We start from the raw sequence: 25435 nt of genomic DNA, 5'->3' as shown, positions 1-25435 counted from the left end.
CCCCCCCCCCCCCCCCCCCCCCCCCCCCCCCCCCCCCCGCAGATATCAACGAGTGCCTGACCCTGGATCTGTGCAAGGACTCGGAGTGCGTGAACACCAGGGGCAGCTACCTGTGCACCTGCGGGCCTGGCCTCATGCTGGACCCCTCCAGGAGCCGCTGTGTGTGTAAGTGGCAGCGGGGACCAGGGATGGGGGACACTGGGAGGCAAGATAGGATCCTCGGGGCCCACTGGCCAGGCCCCCATCCCCGGGCCCAGGGTCTGTGTCTCAGCCTGGAGCTGGGCCCAGTGTACAAAACTGATCTGCCCCTCCCTGCTGGAGCAGAGACAGCTGTGACTTCAGTTTGGGTTTTTGCCATGTGTTTGGGGGCTTTGCGGTTTGGGATTTTCTCCTTCTGTTTTTCCTCTCATCCGTTCTGTCCCATCTGTTGCCTCATTTACTTCGGGGAGATGTGTGTTGTCTTTGCTCCGAGGTCTGGCTGAGCTGTGGCTGCCTCTTCAAGCCCCGACTTGGGCAGCCTGGTCACTGAACTGCAGATAGGCCTTCCTTAAAGGGCACTGCCTGGCGCCCAGGCCGTCCCGTAAACCTGGGGTCCCTCACGGCTCGGAACGTGTCTGCATCCACGAGTACATACGTGTCCCTGGCCATGTCAGCACCGTGTCTGGGTGTGTGCACACTGTGCGTCCGTGTGTGTGCGTGCGTGTCCCCCCCCGGGGCAGCTGTTTCCGGCAGCCTCTGTGGTTTCCCGCGGCAAGAGGCCCCGGCCGGCAGCACCCCCAGAGAGCAGAGCTGACGCCACGGCCTGGACAGGGCTTTCCTTGGGCAGGGGGGCCTGAGCAGAACTGAATAAAACCAGTCCTGACTGGCATCTGTAAAGCGGCAGCCCAGGTCAGGTTGCCCCCACCCCCCAGCTCAGTAGAGCTCCCCGCGGCTGGCCAGGCCCTCAGTCCACAAACCACCAGGTACTGGGTCTGGGGAGGCCACGGGATGAGCCAGACCGCAGTGCCACCCAGGGGGAGCATCCCATGGGAAGGGAAGGGTGAGGAGGGACCCAGTCCATGTCTCCAGGGAGAGGAGACAGGCAGAGGCCAGAGTGGGGAGAACGTGTCAGAGGGCTCTCAGGGAGACTTCATGGTGACAGGGACATGTGGTCAAGGCCTCCAGGGGCATACAGCCCTTCCTTCTCCTCATCCCACCCCCCACTTAAGATTGCTTTCTTAGGCAGACATTTTCAACTCCTGAAGTGACTTTTACTTATTAGTGCCAGAAAAAGACCCTTACTTAATACAGGGAGGCAGAGACGGCCCTTGGGTGTTCTTTATCTTTTTCTCCCTCCCTACTGTTACCGGCTCCAGCTCCCTCTGATGGTTTACCTCCCTGTAGGTGGAAAGGGGCAGACACGAAGTTTCTCTTCCCTTCATTTCTGAGCTTTGCCCTCTTCCCCGCCACCTGACCAGAGCTGGTCTACAAGGGCCCCTCTGTGCTGGGGCAGCCTCCTGATACTCTCAGCCAGGTCACCTCCACCCTGGGGCTCAAAAGGACTGAGCCATTTCCTACAGTATCCCAAGGGAAGTGGCTGCTGGAAGCAGAGATACCTGGAGACCCAGGCTCATGGACTGACCAATAATTGATCTCTGTATATAGGACATGACCTTTGACAAGACACTCTTACCTACATCACTGTGAAGAAAGTGTATTAGTCAGGGGGAACCTGGCTGGCTCAGTTGGTGGAGTGTGTGACTCTTGATCTCGGGGTCATGAGTTTGAGCCCCACCTTGGGTGTAGAGATTACTTAAATAAACAAACAAACTTTTTTTTTAAAGTATATTAGTCAGGATCCTTTGGGTTGCAAATGACAGAAACCCAACTCAAACCACTGTAAGCAAAAATAATTTATTGGTCCACACAACTAGGAAGTCGAGGGGTGGGTGTGCCTCAGGCTTGGTTGGATCCAGGCACACACTGTGTCTTTGGGATGCCCCTTGCTCTGTTTCCTTTGTGTTGATTTCATAATTCCTTCAAAGGTGTCCACCAGACAGTCCAGGCCTACACCTCCCAGCCTTGTGAACTCCAGTTTAAAAATAGAAAAATAAAAAGTATCTCTTCTGTAATAATCCAGGAAAAGTCCCACAGTTGATTATTATCACTGGGCCGACTTGGTCAAGTGCCTATCCCTGACCCACTCACTATGACCAGGGGTATGGACTCTTTCAGCTAGGAGGTAGGGTCAGCCTCCACTCCACATGGACAGAAAGGGGGACGGGGTGGATCCCCTAGGGAAACCAGGATGTTGTCACCAGAATACAGGGGCATAGATGCCAAGCAGGGAGAAACACAGGTGTCTCCTCCCCATGGCATTATCATCATCCTTATTTTACACATGAAGACGGTAAAGCCCAGGGAGGTCATGTAGCTCCTGGTGGTGCAGGGATTTGAACTTGGCCTGCTGAGTCCTGGGCCTTGACCTGGACTTCCCCAGGGCCACCAGCCCCTTAGCTGTGCGTGTTGTTCTCTCCATGCATCTCTCGTCCCCTCGTCCAGCCTGACAAGGGATTCAGTCATTCCCATTTGGCATGACCTCTTCATCCTTCATTGAGATAACATACAAGAGGATGGTCTTCGATGTTCACTGTCAAAGGCCAAGAAAGGGGACAGTGCTGGTGGTATTGTGACCATCTAAACCCAGCGTAGCTCACACTCACAGCAGTCCATAGCATTTTGATTTGCAGATCTAGCCATCCACGCCCATGGGTCCAGCGAGCATTTACTGAGCATCCCCATGCACCAGGCACTGAACAGGGTGCTGGGCTACAAAGATGGCCAAGACAGGGTCCCTGTCCTCAAAGCTCCCCATTAGGCCTTTGGCTCTCACCTTGTCTTGTCTCCCCAGGGAGACTGTGGCCCTAGAGCACATTGCTCCCCACCCATCCCCAGGCCGATGGCTTTTGTAAATACCTGTAAACTCAGCACCTGGGGACAGGCACATACATCCCCATTTCCTGCCCTCTGGCTCTCCACAGGAGGGTGGGGGTCAAGGGGCCCCTCCAACGGGTAACACAAGAAGATGCCAAAGCCTTCCACGACGGCCATCCCTCCCAACATTCCTCTGAGCATTTCCAGGGCGCGAACCTGCAGATTGAGCCTCGGGCCAGGCCAGCTGGGTGGCCGCCCACTGCCCCCCTCCTCCCCGCACGTCCCCACGGCTGGCCACCTGCCCACCGCACCGATTGTGTCTGTTGCAGCCGACAAGGCCGTCTCCATGCGGCAGGGGCCGTGCTACCGGTCGCTGGGGCCTGGCACCTGCGCCCTGCCTTTGGCCCAGAGCATCACCAAGCAAATCTGCTGCTGCAGCCGAGTGGGCAAAGCTTGGGGCAGCAAGTGTGAGAGATGCCCCCTGCCTGGCACAGGTAAGCATCTGTCCCAGTCTCACCTCCAGCCACCAAGGGGCTTCCTCCAAGCCAGTGACCATTTTCCCCCACCTGGACCTCACCTCAAATCAGAAGACCCTTAGTCCTTCCTTCCTTCCTGCTCAACTCCTTGCCCCAACCTGGGGCCCTCCTTCCCTCGCTGCCACAAGTGCTTGTCCCCCGAAGGGAGGGAAGGGAGGGCCCGGTTTCCCTCGGGAACTGTGCCTCTCAGCTTGTCCTCTGTCCGGTGACCTTGCAGAGGCCTTCAGGGAGATCTGCCCTGCTGGCCACGGCTACACCTACTCGAGCTCACATATCCGCCTGGCCATGAGGAAGGCCGAGGAGGAGGAACTGGCCAGGCCCTCCAGGGAGCAAGCGCAGAAGAGCTACGGGACCCCACCGGGGCCAGCGGAGAGGCAGCCGCTCCGGGCCGTCACTGACACCTGGCTAGAGCCCGAGACCGTCCCTGACAAGGGTATCTGGGCTGCGGGAGGTGCTAAGGGGTTCCCCTGCACCCCCCCAAAGAGCCCCTGGGTACTTATCCTGGACCCATGGCTTCCCAACTCTGGAGCAGCAGGAGAGGGAGTTTAGAGCAGTGGTGCCCAGCCCCAGGAACCCACCACCCGGCGTGCTGGGAAGGCCTCACCTCCTTCCCCTAACGTATGGGGTCAAAGGTGCCCACACCCCAAGGGGTGCTGCTGGAGGTGGGAGAGGTCAGCGGCAGCCCCCACCCCAGCTGATCAGGCCTTTGTGCCCCTGGCCCCCGGCCGTGCAGCTTCTGCGCTGGTGCTGGTTGCAGGGCCCGAGAGCTGGCAGGGAGACCCTGGGGAGTCGGGCTGCTGTAGTTCCCCTCCCTGGCCTTGGAGTCTGAGCACTAACTGCAGCTCCATCACCTTGGGCCCAGGAGGCGCAGGCTGCAGAGAGAAGGCTGAGACACCCCTGGAGGGGGCCCCGGGAACCACACTGAAAGCGCACCCAGGTTCCCGGTAGCCCACAGTGCAGGAGGCCAAGGACATATTAAGACCAGGAGAGCTATATGGTGGCCAAAATTGCCCCAGGAATCTGGAACAGACAGACAGGGAAGTCAGGACAGAGCCCCAGTAGTCATGGGAACTGGACCCTGGCCAGGCCAGGAGCAGCTCCTCTCTTTCTAGAACTGTTGCCCAGGGCTGTAGCCCAGGGCAGGGGCGGAGTGACCCAGCGTGGCTGGGAGGCTTGAGAAGGAGGGGGCGGCAGAGCAAAGAAGAGGGTTACATCCAGGACTGACGGGTGGACTGGCCCGGGAAAGGGTGGGACTCGTCCCGGAGGCCTTAGAGGAAGGCAAGAGATTTCCTCTCACCAAGGAAGCCACCTTGTAGGCCCTCCAGACCTGGCATTCTGGGGGACCTGTGGTGGCCAGTCCTGGCAGGGCGGGAGGGGCAGAAGCAGGTAATAAGATTCTGCACTCTCTCCACGGCTGACCTCTGGGGACAGGTCAGGAGGTCAGAGACTGAACCAACCCTGGCCATGGGTGGAGGGGAGAGGGCAGTCTGGCTCTCCTCCCCGAGCTCATGCTCTTATCTTTCCTTCCCAGGAGACTCTCAGGCTGGCCAGGTGAGTGCATCCTCCCAGCAGGGCTGGGCAAGCGTGGCAGAGAGGGGGACAGGGTCGCCACTGACGCTGCAGGGGGGTGTCCCCTGAAGGAGGAAAGGGAGACAGATGGATTATGTGTAGAGTGTTACCTGGAGCAATGCTGGAGTGGGAGGATCCATCCAAAGACCTGGTTTTACCCTAAGGGAAGTGAGAACAGCTCTTGAACAAGTGTTCTCTCATTTGGGGTGCTCTGGGGCCCCCTTCAGAAAGGAAGTAGGAACATGTCTTGTTAGTCCCGGCTCTGCAGGTAAGGTCTAGAACTGGTTCCAGATTAATTCTGGATTCGGCACTTTCTGAGCCTGACTTGCTTACACCTCAAGATCTCTGTGGGTGGCTTGTGGGGAAATGGAAACAGAGCAGCGGGTGGCCTCAAACCACTTCACGCCCTTCCCTGGGCCCAGGATTCCCCTGTAAAGAACCAAGTGTCCTCCTAGAAAAACATTCCAGAAGAGTGAACCTGCTTCTTCCCTCACCTGTCTGCCCCTCCCACCCGCAGACCTGACTGGCCCCAAACACCATTTCTCCAGGGAGCTACCTCTCTCCCTGGAGAATCATGTGTTGTCCTCCCAGACCAGAGTTCTCCGTCCGTGTCCTCACAGCCCCCGGTGTGCCCCTGACCCTCCGTCATCCTCTGCCCCTTCTCTCCTCCTGGGTCACCGCCCCTGGCCGGTCGCTGTGGTGAGGGACACCAGGTATGGCCTAGGGTCTCGGCCTCACCACACCAGTCCTGTGACCCTAGGGAGGCTGGTGAACCTTGAGCTTCTGCTGCTTTATCTGGGCTCATGGCACAGAGACGATCGTCAAGCTTTGCTGATGTGACACTGAGCGGGCCCAGCACATCCATCAGCTCACTTAGTCATTACGACCGCCTGTCACAGGCTAGTTGAGCAGATTAGTTAAGACACCAGACATAAAGTGCTGGCACAGTGCCCAGCATGTAGGAAACTCATCAAGAGCTGGAAGGAACGAGAAGGTGAATAAGTGAGGTGGCCGGGAAGCCTGGAGGCAGGGGTGAGTGTGGCGGAAGAAAGCATGTCACGGGGGGCACCAAGGAACCAACAGTGACCTTCTCCTATGTCTGCGCAGGTCACAACCAGTGCTACCCAAGTTCCTGCCTGGGTCCCAGGTGAGTCCCAGCTCCTAGTGGCTCCCAGAAAACAGAAGGGAGGGAAGGAGACGCCATAGAATTTGTACCGTGGGCCGATACATGGGGCTCAGATCAGATGAGGTGGTGGATGGTGTGACATGTGAATGCTTTTTTCGGGGCGCTCTATCCACCTAAGGTGCTATAAGGTCAGTGAAAGACGCTGAGCTGTTTTGCAAATATTTCCCTAGCCACAGCACCCTCTCTACATTTCATGGTGCCACTCAGCGTATAAAGGAGACCAAAGCAGAAGCGCAGGCTGAAGCAGGGGCCGGTCAGGTCCCCAGAGCCCTTCCCCCGTGGCCCATCTTCCTTTGGGAAAAGGCTGGAGCTCTGCAGACCCCAGCTTGCTGAGGGTCACTGGAGTTGGGGACGGCACTGTCCAGGGGCTCTGTCTCCACCAGGCTAGTTGGCTTTGCACAAGTGGCCATTTCCACAAATCAGTCTCGTCCCCCGTGAGACGGAAGCTGAGACTGGATGTGCTCGAGGACCCGTTAGAGCTCTCAGGTTCTCTGAGTCTAGTTGGAACCAGGTTAAGTTTCGGGAGCCTAGGGGGCAGAAGGGCTGACCCACCCTGGGCTCCACCCCTGGTCCCACAGTCCGAAGGGCAGGAGGAGGGAAGAGGCCGCTGCCAGGATCTCCGCAGGGAACGCTGTCTGGGGGTGGGAAAGCGGGTGGCCAAGGGCCGTGGCCCAGCTGCTCCCCCCCCCCACCCCCCACCCCCAGGAGATGCCGTGGAAAGACCAACGCCACCACCTCCTGGACAGGGGATTCCGGACAGCCGGGAAGAGGAGCACGTGACCACCCCGGCCCAGGGGCTGGCGGCCCTGGGCCCCTCAGGTACCTGCAGTCAGCCCGGTCAGAGCTGCGGCCTCTCCCACAGAGGCACCGTCTCCAGTGAACTCCCGCTCAGGCTCAGCGCCCTGGCTTCACCTCAGAGGGTGCCCCTCGGGAACCCAGGAGTCCTGTCAGGAGCACCAGTCAAGCGGGGGAGGAGGCAGAGAAGGGAGGTCTTGGGGGCGCCTCTTGCTCGGAGGCTTTCTAGAAGCATCCAGGGGCCCTCTGGAGGAAGGGCAGCGCAAGGAGCCTCCGGGCGCCTGGCTCCTCCAGGCTATTGACCCTGAGTCGGCTGAGTGCCCTGGCAGCGGGCAGCCTCCTGCCCACGGGGACGGCCAGCTTTCGGGAAGGAAAGCGCTTCTCTTCTCAAGGCTGTTTAACTGTCCGGGAGCCCGCGTTCCCCCTCTCTGGCCAGCTACACTGGTGAGGGGGTGCGGTGGGGGGGAGATCCCTGGCAAATCCACCTTGCTCTGGAATGTGCCCTCCTCAAAGGCTCATTGTCTGGGGACCTGGTTCAAGAGAAGCAAAGCTGGGGATGCCGCAGCTGCTCCCTGCACACGTGTGTCCTCGCGTGTGTGGCCCTCACGGTAGTGCGCCCTCCCGTGTGCCCTCGCCGGGGGCTGGCTGGCCTCTTCACCTCAGACTCAGCTCACCTCAGGGGAGAGGCGTAGCTCTGGATTTCTTCCGGCAAAGAGAGAGCCCATGCAGCCCGGTGGAAGAGTCCAGAGTGTGGGGTGGAGGAGGGGGTTGGCCCTCCCAGGCCTGACCCCGGGTATCCTGCTGCCCTTTCCCACGCCCTCTCTCCTCTGTGCTCAGGGAGGGGGCTCGTCCCCCTGGTAAGAGGAGCTGGGTTAAGGGGCTCCGCTGGGGATTCTCTGACAAGAAAAATGGGTCTGGAGGCAGGGACAGGAGTGATGGGCAGGAGGAAGAGCCCAGGCTCAGCAGCAGCTCTCAGCTATGTGGGGGGACAGAATCCCCCCTCAGTCACCACCCACAGCTTAATCCCTCTTCTCCCCTGCCTTCCCCCAACCTCATCCCTCTGGGAGGATATTTAGAACCAGGCAGGGGGTCCCCATAAATCCCCTGGGCTGACACAAACTTGGAGCCAGGACAGGGACAGGGTAGCCTTGCAAACAGGCCAGGGCACATTCAATTCAGTCCAATTTAGTGAACGCCTTGAGGCCCTGCTGTGGACCAACACAGACCTCGCCCACTCCCTTGGGTCTCTGGGGTTACCTCAGTGCTGTGGGGCAGGGCGGGGGGAGCCCTGGGCGTGTGGGCTTATGTCAAAGACCTCGGGGCAGACACAAGGCTGCAAGCGCCTCTCACTCCCGTATTCAATCAGCACACCCTAAGCTCCAGGCACTTTTCTAGTGTTAAGGACACAGTTCAAAAAAGTAGCCTCTATGCAGCCTCAGTGCTGAGTCCAGGCAAGTCAAACTGTTCCTGAATTCAGCATGTCTCCCCACTTTTTACCCCATAACCACCACCCAGGGCAGTCCCTGTTTGAATTGTTTCAACAGGTTTCTAAGAGCCCCCTGTGCCTTCCTGCCCAGTCCATCAGCCATCTGCTGACTTTCTGAGCAAGATGGCATGGCAAGATGAGGGGTCTTTCTGAGATAGCTCTGATCATACCCCACCTTGCATGACCCCCTTTCTCATAGGCCTGTCTCAACATGGCATTCAAGGCCCTGTTCAGTTGGCCCCAGCCCACCTCTCCTCTCTCCCTCTGGCAGGTGTCCCCCAGTACCCTACTTACCAGCTCTATCTGTCTAGGGGAAAGGGAGGGCAGCTCTGGGGACTGTGGGTGAGAGCCATGCCCTTATTCAGGGAGAGGGCAGCCCGGAGGCCTCAGCAGGAGAGGCCCTTTGCTGGGACACGAGTTAGTGGAGCCCACTGAGTCTTGGTTAACTCCATCCTGGGACTCGGGGTCCTTGGAGGGGTGCCATGGGGTTTTATACAAGACCATGCTACACATGGATATGGGAGGGTCCAGCCAAGAATGGAGTGAGGCTTCTGTGGGTCCTCTGAGGCCCCTGTGCCCTGCTCTCCACACTCTCCCCATCCCACTCCACTGCCCCGCTCCACTGCCTTCGTCTGTCCTCACCCCACCGTAACCTCTGCTTTGCTCTGTCTCCCACAGACACTGACAGATGTGCTGCCGGAGCCACCAACATCTGTGGGCCCGGAACGTGCGTGAACCTCCCAGATGGGTACAAATGCATCTGCAGCCCCGGCTACCAGCTGCACCCCAGCCAGGCCTACTGCACGGGTATGCACGGGGCATCCTGGGCTCACTCAGCAGCTGGAGACAGAGTCAGGTGTCCAGGCAGCTGAAGGTCCAAGTGGGGCTGTGTGGTTGATGAGTTGAAGAAGACTACTAGCCCCGTGGACAAAGCCAACCTTAACCTTGGGGGACAAGTCTCTGGGAGCACCATCCGATGAGTCTCCAGGACTCCGGGAGAGTGGGAAGCCACCCTAGGGCCCCCTGACTAGTGCCTGGAGCCCTCAGCTCTGAGATCAGCCCACCCCTCCAACTAGCCATCTCGCTGCCTACAGAGCAGACCAAGGCCTACCCTAGTTGGAAATGTCTCCACTGATTTCCACCCCCCTCAAGAGCTTGACATAAGAGAGAAACATCCACTGTGCCTTGAAGGAAAGGAAGTGATCGGGGGCCACTGGGGGAGGGGGACATGGGTCAGGGAGGAAGTGCTGGGCCGCTGCCCCAGGCCCTTGGTGCCTGAGTGGGCCCTATGGGCAGATGTCGTGACCCCAGCCTTAGAGATTTTTCATCTCCCTGGCCTCTTCCTCCCACATCCCCTCCTTGACCCATAGCACCATTCCCTGTCCAGCTCCTAGCATGGGCAGGTTGCTGACAGGTGCCCAAAGAAAGTCCACCTGACCTCCCTCCCCACCTTCCTCTACTCAGACGACAACGAGTGTCTGAGGGACCCCTGCGCAGGAAGAGGGCGCTGCGTCAACCAAGTGGGTTCCTACTCCTGCTTCTGCTACCCTGGCTACATGCTGGCCACCTCGGGGACCACACAGGAATGCCAAGGTAAGCGAGCCTGCCTGCATCCCTGGGATGGGCTCAGGACCCCCTAGAGAGTGTTGAGGTGGAAGAGGATCCAAGCATTCACAGCACCCAGCCACTGCACTGCAGTGTGTGGAGCACAGGGGCTGTGAGAACAGAGACTCAGGGCTCTGACCTGGACCTGAGTGGAAGCCGACCCCTACACTGAGACCAGACCGGAAGAAGAGGTTCGAACGTGAAAGCAGCATTCACCAAGGCTCCAAGGAGGTGTGGCTGGAGCTGAGTGTGTGAGGGGGTCAGGGGACATGGCTGGAGATGAGGACTAAAAGCCTAGTCCCCAAATTCTGTGTGACTAGGAGCTGCTTTCATTTTGGGTAAGGAGGGCGGCACGTGAGGACACTGGCTGGGACTCCTGGCAGACAGGGGAGCAGGAGTGCCTTTGCAAGAGGGTCCCCAGCAGCTCAGAGAGCCTGCAGTCTTTGCACTTCCCTGGGAAGGCCTGTGTCCGTTGCCCCTGCACAGGGCCCTGGGCAAAGCGGCTTCCCACACAAACCCTTTAATATCCAGCATTTGCACCGAGATACACAGCCTCCGCATACATTTTTATGAATGAGCTCACAGAGGATATGACGCAGCACTTTCCAAGCAGTGCCCTACGATGCATAACGCAGCTGGAGCACTCACCGCTGCTCTTGAGGCTCTCGTGGCTGGTTCTGGCCGGGGCAGCCCAGCACTCACGCACAGTCCCCTCCTGGAGGCCAGGAAGCTGGGCATCCTCTCATTACCAGAGTCCCCCAGGTCCTAATCCCCTAAAGATCTGGTCTGCAGAGACCAAGGCCATGCAGGTCCCCTCACCTGATATGGGGGAAAGGGGAATAGAGGAGAATAACCAGCTAACTTAATGGGGGGGGGGGATTCACACCAAGCACTAAACACCTACATGCCAGGTACCATGTAAGCTCCGGGATCCTGCAGTGAGTGAGGTGTGTGCGCCTGGTGCTGTGGGATCCAGGTGAGGGTGCAGGCAGGTTTCGCTGACGGAGTGTTAGAGCTGGGGCCGAGTAGTCCCAGGCACATTTCACGAGCACTTCCGCATGCTGGCACTGTCCTAAGCCCTTAATCATATGAAGCTCATCGTCCCACCCCCAGGCAGTAGAAAGCCTTACCCCATTTTATAATTAAGTAAACTGAGGCTCAGAGAGGTGAAGTGTAATACCAGGGGACCTCATACCTAGTTGCAGCAGAGCTAGAAACAGAATCAAAGTCATTCTGGCCCCAAAGCATGGTTTGCTTCCCACATGCTCCCTTACACGCACGGTGAGGGAATGGAGAAAGCAGAGAGTATTCCAGGGAAAGGGAACCATTTCTCCAGAGAGCAGAGTGGTGAACAAGTCTGGCACGCTCTGGGAATAATGATAAATCCAGTGTGACTGGAGTGTGGGGCCTGAGGAGGAAGTGGCGGGAGCCGAGGCCAGTTTGTGAAGCCTTGAGTGCCAGGCTGAAGTGTTTGGACACCATCCTGCCGGCAGTGAGCCGCCAGGAGAGGTCTGTAAGCAGAGGGTGGCGAGAGCACTCAGCTGGCTTTCAGGGACCTGACTCAGCAGTGCTGCTCAGAGCAGCCTGGGGGTCGTGAAGGAAGAGGCTGGGGGCAGGGGGCTTCTCTGGGCTTCGTCCCATGGGCAGGTGTTGTAGGTCAGAGGCCCAGCCTGGGGCACCTGCCGGGGACAAGCAGTGGGAGTCTCTGCCGGCCCCAGCAGCTGGGGAGGGAGCCCCAGGTCAGCCGCCAGTGCGTCTCCCAGCGGGGCTCAGCTGCCACTCAATGGGACCTTGCTCAGGATAACATCCACTTTCTACATTTTGCCAGTCTTATAAAGCAGTATCTCATTATTTAATTGTGTAGGAGTTATTTCATTAATTTGTATAATTAATATAAATTATGACCATTCCTGGAATTAAAATTAATATTAGTATAAATAACGGATCGATATAAATTATTTGAATATTAGATATATATATATATATTTTTTTAAAGACTTTATTTATTTATTTGAGAGAGAGAAAGCACATGAGAGGGGGGAGGGTCAGAGGGAGAAGCAGACTCCCTGCCGAGCAGGGAGCCCGATGCGGGACTCGATCCAGGGACTCCAGGATCATGACCTGAGCCGAAGGCAGTCGCTTAACCAACTGAGCCACCCAGGCGCCCTGAATATTAGATATATTTTTAAAATATTTACTTTACTAATAAGTATGAGCATCTCTTCGTACTTTAGCCACTGGGTTTCCTTATCTGAAAATTGCTTGTTCCTATTTTTTGCTCAGTTTTCCAGCGGTTGCTGGTTTTTCTTGTGGCTCCTTGGGAGTTCCTTATATATTCCAGATACTTGCCTGGGTTTAGGTATTGCAACTCTCTCACTTCATCCTCTGCCCACTAACCTTATCCACATGTCCTTCTTTTAACAGAAATCCTTGATTCTGATGTATTGAAATTCACCTTTTTGCCTTATTTTTATGCTTTTGGGGCTTTAGTTAAGAAGTCCTTCCCCACCCCTAAATTACAAAGATATCCTTCTACACTTTCTTTCATTGAAGTTATCTCATTTAATCTGCACAGTTACCCGGTGAAGAGTTTAAACCAGTGCCAGGGGGTGGGGGGCAAAGGTAAATCCTCCATTGATATGATGTGGGGGCAAGGGATGGGGCGTGGCCAGATTAACCTTGAGTTGATCAAATGAACCCGTCCTTGAAATGGGGGTAGGACTCTGCTGACCATTGAGGCGAAGAAAGATACCCCACGTGGAGACGTCTGTGTGAACAAAGGTTTGGTGGCTGGACTGGTGGGGATCAGCAAACACAGCAAGGCTGGGGCCAGGTGGCAGAGGCCTTGTGAGCCAGGCTGAAACAGCAGGGAACCCTAGTAGCCTTTTAGGCAAGGGAATGGCATGACCCGGGTCGGGCTTTTGAGCCACTGTGGCACCAGGACGCTTTGGGACAATGGCAGAAACCGCTTCAGTAGATTGCAGCTGCCTGAGATGCTCTTTCTCTGGCTGCTTAATCCCTAACTTTTAGGAAGTCCCTTAAGAACTCTAGGAGCAGGGGCGCCTGGGTGGCTCAGTTGGTTAAGCAACTGCCTTCGGCTCAGGTCATGATCCTGGAGTCCCAGGATCGAGTCCCGCATCAGACTCCCTGCTCAGCGGGGAGTCTGCTTCTCCCTCTGATCCTCCCCCTCTCATGCTCTCTGTCTCCCATTCTCTCTCTCAGAAAAAAAAAAAAAAAACTTTTAAAAAAAAAAAAAAAAAAGAACTCTAGGAGCAGAACTCTGGAGGAGGTATTGGGGTCAGGAAGGGGATTTTATTGGCCTCCTCAGATCATGCCATCTGGACTGCCATCTGACCTCAAGACCAGCCCTTTGCCTCAGGGTGAGGAGACAGATTTGAGGGTCCCCAAGGCCCCCCAAAGTAGTGTCCCCGTGGAGAAAGGAACTCAGGGGTTTGCAGAGGCCTGAGCTAGATCAGTCTCAGACCTGGCCTGGGAGCCCCTACCAATCACGGCTGCAGCAAGGATGCCTTTCCCACTGGGGCCTCAGCATGGTGTCCTTGTCCTCCGAAGAGATGCCCCAGGACTCCCTGCAGGGCTGGCCCAACTCAGGACTTTTCTGTGTGTCCACAGACATAGACGAGTGTGAGCAGCCAGGGCTGTGCCGCGGGGGCCGCTGCACCAACACGGAGGGCTCGTACCACTGCCAGTGTGACCAGGGCTACGTCATGGTCAGGAAGGGACTCTGTCAAGGTAAGAATGAGATGAGGGAGGGCAGCCCGCCACCCCACCACCTCTTGGTCCCTCCCCGGGGCGCCGTCTGCCCCCACCTCACCTTCCAGCTTGTCTCCGACTGGGCCCGTTGTTGCTGAGCTCACTCCTGTGGACAGAGACCTGTCTGGGAATTCATGAGGCCTTCCATCCCCTCGGCGATATTTTGGTGTCCTGTCTGCCCCCCAAAGCAGGGGAGCACAACCAATGTTATATACGTGAGACCCCGGAACATCCCTCTATACAACCCTTCCCCTTGCCTTGAGTTCTACCGCTCTCCTATATGACAGAGGAGAAGTTGGTCTCTCTGGGAGGAGCTTGGGGTGCAGCCCTGGCCTACTTGCTAAAGCTTGTTAGGCTATGAGCTCCTCGGCGCTGGACCCTATCCTTAGATGACTCATGTGCAGACACCTGAGAAATGTCCTGCATTGGACAAATGCTAGCAAATGCTAGCTGAATGAGTAAATGAGTAAAGAATGAATGCGCGAGCCCCGATCGTTGCTCCATTTCCCCAGCCCTGCCAAAAGGCGGCCGTGACATTGCCAAGCGGTCTCCTCACAGGCTGGCTGGAGGCCGCTATCACGCCAGCTCCTGGCAGCTCTGCGGCCACCCCCTCCTTGCCAGGCTGGGGTGTCAAATGCTTGCAAGAGGCCTGCGTTATGTGCTAAGACTGGCCGAGATAGGAATGAAGGGGGGTAAAGCAAGGTTCTCTCTGGAAAGAAATCCTGCCCTTGACCCAAGTTTAGGACTAGCCACCTGCCAGCCTCCAGGTTCTTCCGGGCTGGGACTTGCCCTGGTTTCACAGGGTCCTGGAGGTAAATACCTTACGAAGGGAGAGTGCCCCTTTCCAATGCCATTACCAGGGAAGCCAAGTCTGGAGTCCTAGAAGGTCTTAGCAAAGGGGAGAGGTGGCTGGGGGTGGAGGACAGACAGCTCTCTATCTGCATCCCCCGGGGGTCACCTCCTCCTCTCAATGCCTCCCTCTTGGTGTTCTCCCTTTAATACCCTGGCCTACGCACCATCAAAGCCAAAATGCACTCTCTTTGTCCTTATGAGCATGATGGAGTCAGAAAGCCCGGCATTTTCCAGGAGAATGGAGAGTGAGGGAGTTAGCTTTTGCTGGGTGTATTCTACGTGCCAGGAGCTGTGCGAGGCTTGCTAGATTACCTCGTTTAAGCATGACAACATGACACATTTGACATTAGACTTTATTTAAAAAAAAAAAAAAAGCAAAATTAAAGGAGATGAACCAAGAAAATACCAGGACATTAAAAAGACCAGATTTATACTAACCAGTCCGTGTTACAGGCACAGGCTCTGGTAGAGACGGGCCTGGGATTGGCTCTTGTCTTGACATCTGAAAATGCAAACCGTAATGCCCATCTCAGAGGCCCTTGTGAGGACCAAATAAGCCAATACATACGACAAGACCTGCAGTGCACAGGGGGTGGCATTTCTATGTGAGGGCCCCATTCTTTTTTACCTCTAGACTCCCCCCCCCCATGCTCCAGTCCACGACTGGATCGTCCCCTTCCCTCCCGGAGGAAAAGTTCCAGACGCGCCCCTCGGCTGGGAGGTCAGGGTGGGTTTCTGGCCCCGGGCAGACACTCAGGCTGCTGAAAGACAGCCTGATGTAGCCTGCAAACTCCTCCAGGGTTTCCATCAGGAACCACAGACCCAGCCATCACCCCGGGAGCCTGGTCAATTTCCTCTCCCTCTTTCTTCTCGCTCCAACTGAGAAACCACTCTCTCCATTTCAACTCAAAGTCTCTGGTGGAAGGCCCAAATGTTCTGGACAGTGGCCCATCCAAAGTCTCAGTGGCATTTCTGTCATACCAAGACTCTGGGTTCCCATGGAAAGGGGTTAGACCCCTTGCAGACTGCCAGGCCTTCCCTGTGCCCCAACCACATCCAAATTCTCCCGAGCTTCTGGCCCCGGAGCGCCCTCCCGCTCCCACGCCGTGCTCTCACAAGGAGCCGAAATGGGGACCCTTACATTTCCCCATGCAAAGGCTCCAGGATCTTCCCAGGGTGCAGAGCTGGTTGGCAAGCCGGTCCCGGGGCGCCTGTTTCCCTGGGTCTCCTGGGGTCTCTTCAGCAACCTCACAGCAAGAGGGTGTGAAGTTTTAGTCCCATGGCCTCATTCTTTGGTGAGCAACATATGTTGAGGGCCACTCGTGTCCCAGCCACGGGCTAGGAAAATACAGCGATAAGTAAGACAGATGGCTCCTGCCGTCAGTTACCTAGCTATTAGAACCTACCAAAATATATGCTAATCTTAGATTCAAATTCAAATCCTATGGGATGTCGGGGTGGCTCATTCGTTAAGCGTCTGCCTTCAGCTCAGGTCATGATCCCAGGGTCCTGGGATCGAGTCCCGCATCGGGCTCCCTGCTCGGCGGGGAGCCTGCTTCTCCCTCTCCCTCTGCCTGCCCTGCTCTCTCTCTCTGTCAGATAAATAAATAAAAATCTTTTAAAAAAATAAAATAAAATAAAATTCAAATCCTAGACTAATATTGCAGAACAATCTGGCTCCAGTCCACATACCAGGTTGGTAGAACAGCCTCAGGAAAGCTAGTGACATCAGAATCTGTGCCCTTAACACAGACCGGGCAGAAGTGGAGTCTACTTCATCTGGAATCTTTATCTGGCTCCTTTCGAAGGGCGTGGCAGATGGCTCCGACATCCACTCCCATCTGGGAGAGCCTTCCCTCTCCCACATGCTGACCGACCTCTCGCATGCAGTAATCGCCGGCGGGGCTCTGGTCTGAGGAAGGAAGCCAGCAGTGGGGTGCCGGGACAGACTAGGTTATGCTGCATTAACGAGCAACCCCAACCTTCATGACTTAGAACGCAGCAAGTTTATATCTGACCAATGCCACGTGTCCATCGTGGGTGAGCTGAGGATCGTGCCCCACATTTCCTGACTCTAGAACTCGCCGAAAGGAATAGCCAGTGTCTTGAATGTGGCCAGTCTCCATGGAAGAAAGGAAGAGCACTCTTCAGAGTGGTTCACGATTATGCTTTGGTCCATAAATGACACACTTCATAGCTCATGAGCCAGTGCTAAGGCCCTGATCCCACCCAACCACAAAGAACCAGGGGGCACAAGCCCACCCTGGCCCCGCAAGGGGAGAGCTGGAATACTTAGTGAACAGCATCAGTACCATGAGTCTCCTAATGCCCAGCATAAGACACTTTGTGCACCACCTCCACGAATGTGCCCAGAACATTGGGGGCAGGACAGACATCAGGGCTCTTTGCTCCTGCTAAATCTAATCTCCTTCCTACACTGCCTGATCCCTGCAGGAGAGATCCAAAGACTTCATTTTTCTCAGAGTAGTCCTAGAAAAGGGTCCTCACCTCTGCCTCTTTATCTCCTGAAGCAGGGATTACTTATCATTCCCAATGGCTTTGCCCATCTTCCTCCTGTACCTCAGCCAAGGCCCCGAGGCCATGGTGTTGGCTGCTCTCTCCTGGACGGCCAAAGTCAGTGGTCCTAGACCCTTCAATCCCCCTCCTCTGTCTCATTCTCTCCATCTCTGTCTTTACAGAAACCCTTAGAATAGGTTAGCCCAGTGCCACCACAGCCCACCCAAGGGCTCTTGGCTATCCTCTTTGTAGAGATGAGCCTTATCTCAGTGTCCCCAAGATTGCCTAGGGGTTCTGGGTATCTCCTTGCAGATACCCACCTGAACAACCACCTGCCCTGTGTATATCTTCCTCTTCTGGACCCTTGGGGTGAAATTTTGGCCATGAGAGGGTCCCAGTTCCCTGGGACAGAGGGCTTTGATGTGGCCTGACTTCTGCAGAACAAACAACCTCAAGGGAGACTCATTTTCACTCTTCACTTCAGGGCCCATGTCCTGTTCTGTGACAACAGCTGCTGGCTTTCGTCCCTTTGCAGAAAGTCTGTGTTCTGACCCTTGGCCCTGCTTCCTGCATTCCCTCCATGGGTGCTAAGTAGGTCTTCCTCTTGGGCAGGAGGGCTTCTGAATCTGCATAAGCCGGTGGACTTCCTCCAGGAGAGTGACAATTACCCTTTTAGGAAGAATAAATCCTCTTGTTTCCTCTGGAGCTCAGTCAATCTGTCACAAATAGGAACTGGGAGCCTCAACACTGAGCCCGAGGCACATCACGTCCTCCTGCAGTCCCAACCCGGAGTTCAAGCCCTGCGCTGTGACCTCCCTAACTCAGAGCAAGTGTGTGCCCTGAGTGATGGACTTCTGGATATGCCAGGTGGCACCAGGAAGAACACTGCCTGCAGTCTCTGGGAGCAAGACCTCTGTCCTCCTCCTTGCTGTCCTTCTCCCAGAACTGGCTGCTCCTCTCCCTCCTCAGGTCCCCTCTTCCCCTGTTTGTCTGATTGGTGCCCAGGCTCACCCTTTCTGACTCTCTCCTGGACCTCACCAGAGTGAGTGCTGGGAGCCCTACATGGTTCTCAGCTGGAACAAAAGTCTCTCCAGCCAAGAAGCCTTGCCAGCCTCCACCCGTGACTCTGCATCGGCCTCAGGGCTGGTTTTCCCGAGATTGGGGGGTCATCCTCAGTCCCCCTCTCCTGCTGCAGGAAAGCCTATTTTGCCTCCATTGCCCAGCTGGTGATCCGTTCTGGGGCCTCGGGGACCTGCTGTGCCAAGCGTGTGCCATCCCGGTTATGTAGAAGAACAGGGTTCACCCAGGCAGCTATGAAGGCCCTTCCCAGCAGTCCAGTTCACAAAGCAGAGCTCTCCCACCCTCCCAGGGCTAATGGTGACCATGGCCTCTTGCCCCACCCAGGGAGTCTCCCTTTCTAAAGTTCTTCTATCTCTCTCTTTTGTCCAGGACAGTGGGTGGGAGGTGGAGCTGGAAACACTGGACGGCACTCACTTTTTCCTAGTTTCCGTCTGGACAGAACCTGGCATCCCTCCCTCTCCCCCACCAAGGGCAGGGTCAAGGATTGGCTTCCTCACAGAACTACCCATGTGCTGTGGCTCCCAGGGATCACCAAGGGAGGGGATGTTATTTTGCAGATATCGACGAATGCCGTCACCCTGGCACCTGCCCCGACGGGAGATGCGTCAACTCCCCCGGATCCTACACTTGCCTTGCCTGTGAGGAGGGCTACCAGGGCCAGAGCGGGAGCTGTGTAGGTGAGGGCCGCTCGCCAAGGCACTGAGAGGGCTGTGTGGCCTCGGGACCTCCGGTTGAGCCCACACACAGGGAGGGAAGGAGACGGGCAGAGGGAAGTGGCGTGGAGGCCACTGTCCTGCCTGACTTGGCTGGGTTCCCACATGACGTTGGCCATGAGATGGGTGTGCTTGGGTGACTGCTGCTCTGCCCTCTGAATCGGCTTGGGCGGGGGCCCCTTTGGCTCCTTGGCCATGTCCATCCCGGAGCTACAGCCCAAGGTCCCAGAAGCTTTTGTGGCCGGATCCTGCTGGGTAGAGTGAGTTGCCAAGAATCTTAGCAAGAGGCTAACTCTGGTGGTGTGAGCTCGCAGCCAAGTCCTGCTGTGGTTCCCGGGCAGGAGGGGCCTTCGGCATCTCTACAGCAATGTCTAAACAGCAACACCTCACCAACAGGGGTGCGCTTCTCCCCCCAGAGGGGGCTGCATGTCAGCTATAGAAGGAATGTTCTTTCCCCTCAGTCCCTGCAGGAAGAAGGGCCCAGGGTTCAGAATGCCGGGAGGGACTGAATTGTGAATAGATGCTTTGAGGCTCTGGGGAGGGCAGGCATTTCCCAGGCCCTTGAGACTGCCACTCAACCACCCAGGCATAGACTGGCCTCTCTCTGCATTGCCCACTCACGTACTGAAGCTGGTTGTTGGGCTGGGAACATGGAATCATACCAGTTTGGTTGGCAAGTAGGAGGCCAGAAAGGTTTAGATCTACTGTAAGGTGAGTCAAGGGTCTAGGACATGTCATTCCGGGTGTCTTCAGATGGGCCAAACCAGCCCCAAGGCTGGGGGACCTGGCTCCCTTTTCTAGGACATACGCAGAGTGCTACGTGTTACTAGATAGAGCTGCAGTGGGCTCAGGCGGGAAGGGCACCCTGCCCTGCCTAGGTGGGGGGGGGGGGGCCAGGAGCAGGAACGACCTCAGCGCCTTCCCAGAGTGGCCTCTGCCCCCTCTGAGTGCTGATTCCCTGGCCTCATCATTAAGATGCCCTAAGCCTGACAATGGGGACTGCACGAAGGACAGGAGGCCCGCCCACCATCTTGGACTTCTCTCCCACAGATATAAATGAGTGTCTGACCTCCAGGGTCTGCGCCCATGGAAAGTGCATCAACCTGGAGGGCTCCTTTAAATGCTCTTGTGAGCAGGGCTACAAGGTCACCTCAGATGAGAAGGGCTGCCAAGGTACAGAGATGCTAAAGCACCTTCCTCTGCAGGCAAACTGACCTGCAGCTCCTTCCTCTGCACACTCACTCCTAATCCAGCCCTGCGCCCGCATCCCTAACCATGCTGACCCAGCCACACATCCTGCCAAGACCCGTCCCTCACCTTACCCCTGCTGACCTGTCTCGGCTGTCCTGCCACGTCTGTCCTGCAGAGCCCCACACAGAACTCACTGGCCTGTTTCAGATGTCGATGAGTGTGCCAGCCGGGCCTCGTGCCCCACGGGCCTGTGCCTCAACACCGAGGGCTCCTTCAGCTGCTCGGCCTGCGAGAGTGGCTACTGGGTGAACGAGGACGGCACTGCCTGTGAAGGTAACCCGGGGGAGCGGCTGGCGGAGGGGGACCAAGGATATAGGCCTTCTTACCTCCCAAAGACTCCTCTGTTCGTCCCCCAGCTTTGGGCTGCTGCTGCGGGTCTCCAGGCTAGACTAGGGGACCCTAGAAATAGACTTGGCCCCAAGGAGAGCGTCTGTTGTCATCATCCCCAAGTTTGGAGGTGAGGACAGGAGGGAAAAAAGGGAGTCACAGAGACAAGAGGGAAGCTGACGGCAGAGCTGCCCCCAGAGCATTCTGAGGAGAGGGGGACCAGGGTTGCCCCACAGAAGGCCCACAGCCAGGGCCTGCCTCTCCCCAGCGGCCCGGAGAAAGGCCTACAAGCTCAGAGAGGGAGGCCAGAGGTGTGGGGAGCTTCCTGCCTGGCCGGGTAGAGGGAGCCCTCCCGGGCCCCCAGGGTGACTGGCTGGCCGTCTGCCACAGACCTAGATGAGTGCGCCTTCCCGGGAGTGTGCCCCTCAGGAGTCTGCACCAACACGGCCGGCTCCTTCTCCTGCAGGGACTGCGAGGCGGGCTACCGGCCCAGCGCCCTGGGCCACACCTGTGAAGGTGAGAGCCCCCTTCCCCCGCCACCAGGAGGAAGGGGAGCACCGATGGGTTGCCGGAGCTAACCCACCACCCTTAGAGAAGGGAGTGACCAGACACAGCAGGGACTGCTTCCGGGCCAGGGGCCGCTCTGTCCACCTTGGATGGCATCTGAAGGACACCTATCCTCACCCGTCCCCCAACAGGGGTTGGAAAGACGGCTGCCAGTCTGGGTCTAGGGGCCAGTGAGCCACCGGATCGCAAGCTGCAGGGGAGTTTGTTCCACACGCAGCCTCCTGGGTTCTTTGTCAGGGTGGGAGCTGGGAGCGGATTTTGGATAACATCGGCCTGTGCCAGGCAATCCGTAGACCTACTTCAAGAACGTAGTTTCTGTGACCTTCTCCGGTTCTCGGCATCTGTTTCCTTCATTGATTTCTCATTTGTTTTCCCATCGCTTCTCCGTAAAATCTGAGCTGTCTCAGCCACGGTAAGGGCAGTGGGTTTGGCCACCCTAGGCCAGGGCTTCGGGGAGAGGCTGAGTGTCCCCAAGGGCACCGTGTGGCAGCTGGAGAAGGCCAGCTGGGCTTCTCCAGGCAGAAGTGGAAGGAGCTGCAGTCACGCTGCTCCCGGAGGCCCCCTCCCCAGCTGTGCCGCTTTACAAGGGGATGATGCCCCTCCGGGTCCGGACTCCCCAGGCAGGGCACAGACCCTCTGGAGACCTCCCCGTTGCCTCCTGTCCCTGGGAGGTGCCGCCACGGGCTGCCTTGCTCCCCGTCTGACCCTGTAGATGTGGATGAGTGTGAAGACTTCCGGAGCAGCTGCCGGGGAGGCGAGTGCAAGAACACGGCTGGCTCCTACCAGTGCCTGTGCCCCCCGGGCTTCCAGCTGACCAATGGCACCGTGTGTGAGGGTGAGTGGCTCCGCATGCCCATCGGGGACTGTGGGCCGTGAGTGGGGGTCGGGGGAGGTGGCAGCACGCCTGGGAGACACCACTGCCTGCCTTCTCCTTGCAGACGTGGACGAGTGTGTGGGAGAGGAGTACTGCGCACCCCGGGGCGAGTGCCTCAACAGCCACGGGTCCTTCTTCTGTCTCTGCGCACCAGGCTTCGCCAGCGCAGAGGGGGGCACCAGCTGCCAGGGTGAGAAGCCAGCTGGGCCATGTCCACTTGCCAGCAGCAGGGGCTGCCGGAGGCTATGTCTAGACTGAAATCTGGTGCTCCCAGCCCCACCCAGGGCTGGGAGATGGGAGGCTGAGCGATGACAGGGAGCCAGGTGTCAGGAAGGCACTCAGAGTCTTTCAACGGGGCCTCTCCGCCATGTCTACGACAGACAGGCGCCCTCTGAACCCTTTGGGTGTCATCCTTCTGCCCTTGATAGTGCCTCAGTTCCAGGGCTCCTCCCCGCAGCCCGGCCTCTGGCTTCCAGCTCGGGACACTTCCCTCAGATCTTCTAGCCCCGAGCCGCTCTCCAGCTGTCCTCTGGGCTGCTTCGGGCCCCCGGGCCCCGGGGCTGGGTCTGCTGACAGGGGCCTCTATTCTAGATGTGGACGAATGTGCAGTCACGGACCGGTGTCTGGGAGGACGCTGTGTCAACATGGAGGGCTCCTTCAGCTGTCTGTGTGAGGCCGGCTTCCAGCCCTCCCCAGAGAGCGGGGCGTGTGTGGGTAAGGGCTCCGGGGGGCGTGGGTAGGGCGCGGCCCCACACCTGCCCACCTCCACCCCTGCCTGGTCCTCAGCCCCCCAGGACCAGGAACTGCAGCTTGCAGGAGGCAGAGCACTTCCCACAGATTAATCATCCAATAGATAATGCTCAATTCATTGAGCCTCGGCTGACTCGGGGCCTAGCCAAAGATGACAAAATGAAGATAATCATAATCCTTGTGCTAGCAGAGCACACAGTCTAGTTTTTAAAGCCAAATTGATTCAATAGACATTAAACCCCTGCTAGGTTCAATGTCTTTTGCTAGGACAAATAGTTATGGACAGTGTTGAAATCGAGCAAGGCAGACAGATACGAAGACAGTTTTCTGCAGTACACTTTGGTGAAGGTTTTATATAAAGAGAATCATAAAGTACTCTGCTACAGGGAGAAGGGGGTGGGGGAAAGGGTGTTGCAGGCAGCTAGGAGCTCAGTGCTTTCCTAAATCACATATAGTTCTCTACCTAGACAATCATCCCTGCTGGGTCAGGAGAAATGATCCTGAACTTGTTTTGGAGTTGAGATGAGCACAGTAATTTGTAACAGATCAAGGACCCCGAAGGCTGTGGGACATGACCTTGTAATGCCAAGGAGGTGGGGCCAGAGCAGTGACCTGCCCATTTCTGTCCCCTCTCTTGGCTCTGGGACCAGATGTTGACGAGTGTGAGGACTACGGAGACTCGGCATGTGGGGCCTGGAGGTGTGAGAACAGCCCTGGCTCCTACCGCTGTGTCCTGGGCTGCCAGCCTGGCTTCCACATGGCTCCAGCTGGGGACTGCATCGGTGAGCAGGAACGGGGAGGGTGGAGGACACCTATTTTTCACGCATCCAACTAGAAACACCTTTGTCCCGAGGACTCCATTTTTGTAGCGGTTTGAAGCTGCGTGTTTTCCATACAGCAGGGCTTGCACAGAAATTGAAGAGGAACGGTAATGTTAGAGCGTTCTTGTCCTGTGTTTAGAAGTCACTTTTCACAGACCTTGATGTCAATAGACCAAGTATTCCCAGCAAATAGAGCAAGAGTGCACCCTACACTCTGGCCCCCACTGTCCCACAGACATAGATGAGTGTGCCAACGACACCTTGTGTGGGAGCCACGGCTTCTGTGACAACAGCGACGGCTCCTTCCGCTGCCTCTGTGACCAGGGCTTCGAGACTTCGTCCTCCGGCTTGGACTGTGTTGGTGAGAAGCCTGCAGGCTAGCCAGGCTCGGGGCCAGGGAAGGGAATGTTCAAGGTCACACGGCTCCATAAGAGGTCCTCAGAGAGTGGGCAAGGAAGGGTGAGTTAGCTCCACCCCGCAGCGGGCACCCTGACCAGCTCGGTAGGAGAAGGGTGGCCATGTGCTACCGGCAGGGAGAGCGAGCACAGTAGTGAAGGCGCACCGCCCTTCTCCAGAGACCTCTCGGCCTCCAGAGGCACGCTGGGAGAATGTGCACGGAGGGAGGGACCCTTCCTCTTGGTCCCTTTAGTGACCCTTTTCTGCCACCCTTCTCGCCTCTCCCTTCTGAGGCTCTCTGTCCATCTGTTCCTCCTTCCTGCTAACTCCCTTCTGCTCTTCCCCTGAGACCTAGCCGGTTTCTTTTGAGGGGATGAGAGGAGGATCCGCCCACTGGGCTGGAGGCAGAGGGCCGGGGGGACATGGGCTGCGTCTTCTCCACCCCCAAGCCTGTCCTCGTGCCTGGCAGACGTGAATGAGTGTGAGCTCATGCTGGCGGTGTGTGGGGCGGCGCTCTGTGAGAACGTGGAGGGCTCCTTCCTGTGCCTCTGTGCCAGCGACCTGGAGGAGTACGACGCTCAGGAGGGCCGCTGTCGCCCGCGGGTGGCTGGAGGTGAGCACGCCCCATACTCTACGCCGTCATTATGCATGAGTGCTCTGCGGCTTACAGAGCGCTTCCACCGCTCCGGCTACTGAGAGGGAGCCTGGGCCGGGCCCAGGGCCGTGTGCGCAAGGGTGCTACTTAGGACTGGAGTAGAACAGAGTGAGGAGTCAGAGTATGGCAAACGTCAAGACAAGAGGACGTCTGTCCCAGGTCAGGGAATGTCCTGGAGGCTCGGGGCTGTGACAACCCCACAGGGCACTCAGGAAGAACGGATGCCAACTTACGGTGCCTAGGGATCTCAGACTGAGCCTCAGAGTGACCCCAGGGAGCCCTTCGGTGAGGGAGGCCATGAAGCTGAGCTGAGCCTCACTCTCTCCTGCCCACTCCACCCCAGAGCTGTTGGGTTCAGCCTCTCAGGCTGGCCTAGGACTCAGATGGCCTCCTCTGACTTGGGGAAAATGAAAGCAAGACCTGGAACAAGGAAAGGTGGGAGGGGCTGGGGTACAGTGTGGGCTGAGGAATGGAGGGGCTGCCCATATGGTAGGCCATGGACTGGGGGCACCTCCTATACTGGGGGCGGCAGGGAGCTATTCCAGAAAGAGTAGGGGTTTGGGCACCAGAAGAACTGGGGTCAGTGCCACTTAATAGCTGGTGGCCGTGGCAAGTCACGTAGCTTCTCTCAGCCTCAACTGCCTCATGTGCAAAAGGGAGCTGATAATATAATGCTGTCAAGAGCATCGAGTGAGACAATACAGGTAAAAGCATGCTGTACACTGTGAAGTGCTATATAAACATAAAACCATGAAAATAAATTCAAAAGCT

At 57.2% G+C, this 25435-nt stretch overlaps 1 protein-coding gene across 1 annotated transcript in view; it reads left to right on the top strand.

Moving 5' to 3' along the window:
- LTBP2 (latent transforming growth factor beta binding protein 2) overlaps positions 1-25435 on the top strand; it is a 101150-nt gene that overhangs the window by 69378 nt on the left and 6337 nt on the right. The window contains exons 11-29 of the mRNA XM_032405576.1: positions 43-165; positions 3243-3407; positions 3667-3882; positions 4981-5000; positions 6126-6165; positions 6910-7023; positions 9164-9292; positions 9950-10078; positions 13721-13840; positions 18868-18987; positions 20074-20196; positions 20422-20547; positions 20992-21117; positions 21881-22003; positions 22107-22232; positions 22634-22756; positions 23443-23574; positions 23849-23974; positions 24479-24622. Coding sequence (XP_032261467.1) covers positions 43-165; positions 3243-3407; positions 3667-3882; positions 4981-5000; positions 6126-6165; positions 6910-7023; positions 9164-9292; positions 9950-10078; positions 13721-13840; positions 18868-18987; positions 20074-20196; positions 20422-20547; positions 20992-21117; positions 21881-22003; positions 22107-22232; positions 22634-22756; positions 23443-23574; positions 23849-23974; positions 24479-24622 — 2325 coding nt within the window. The remainder of the gene's footprint in view (positions 1-42; positions 166-3242; positions 3408-3666; positions 3883-4980; positions 5001-6125; positions 6166-6909; positions 7024-9163; positions 9293-9949; positions 10079-13720; positions 13841-18867; positions 18988-20073; positions 20197-20421; positions 20548-20991; positions 21118-21880; positions 22004-22106; positions 22233-22633; positions 22757-23442; positions 23575-23848; positions 23975-24478; positions 24623-25435) is intronic.

The sequence above is a fragment of the Phoca vitulina genome, unplaced genomic scaffold (assembly GCF_004348235.1).
Source record: "Phoca vitulina isolate PV1807 unplaced genomic scaffold, GSC_HSeal_1.0 scaffold7, whole genome shotgun sequence".
Taxonomy (NCBI): domain Eukaryota; kingdom Metazoa; phylum Chordata; class Mammalia; order Carnivora; family Phocidae; genus Phoca; species Phoca vitulina.
Note: the sequence above shows the minus strand (reverse complement) of the source record. Positions and strands in the feature narration are given on the sequence as shown.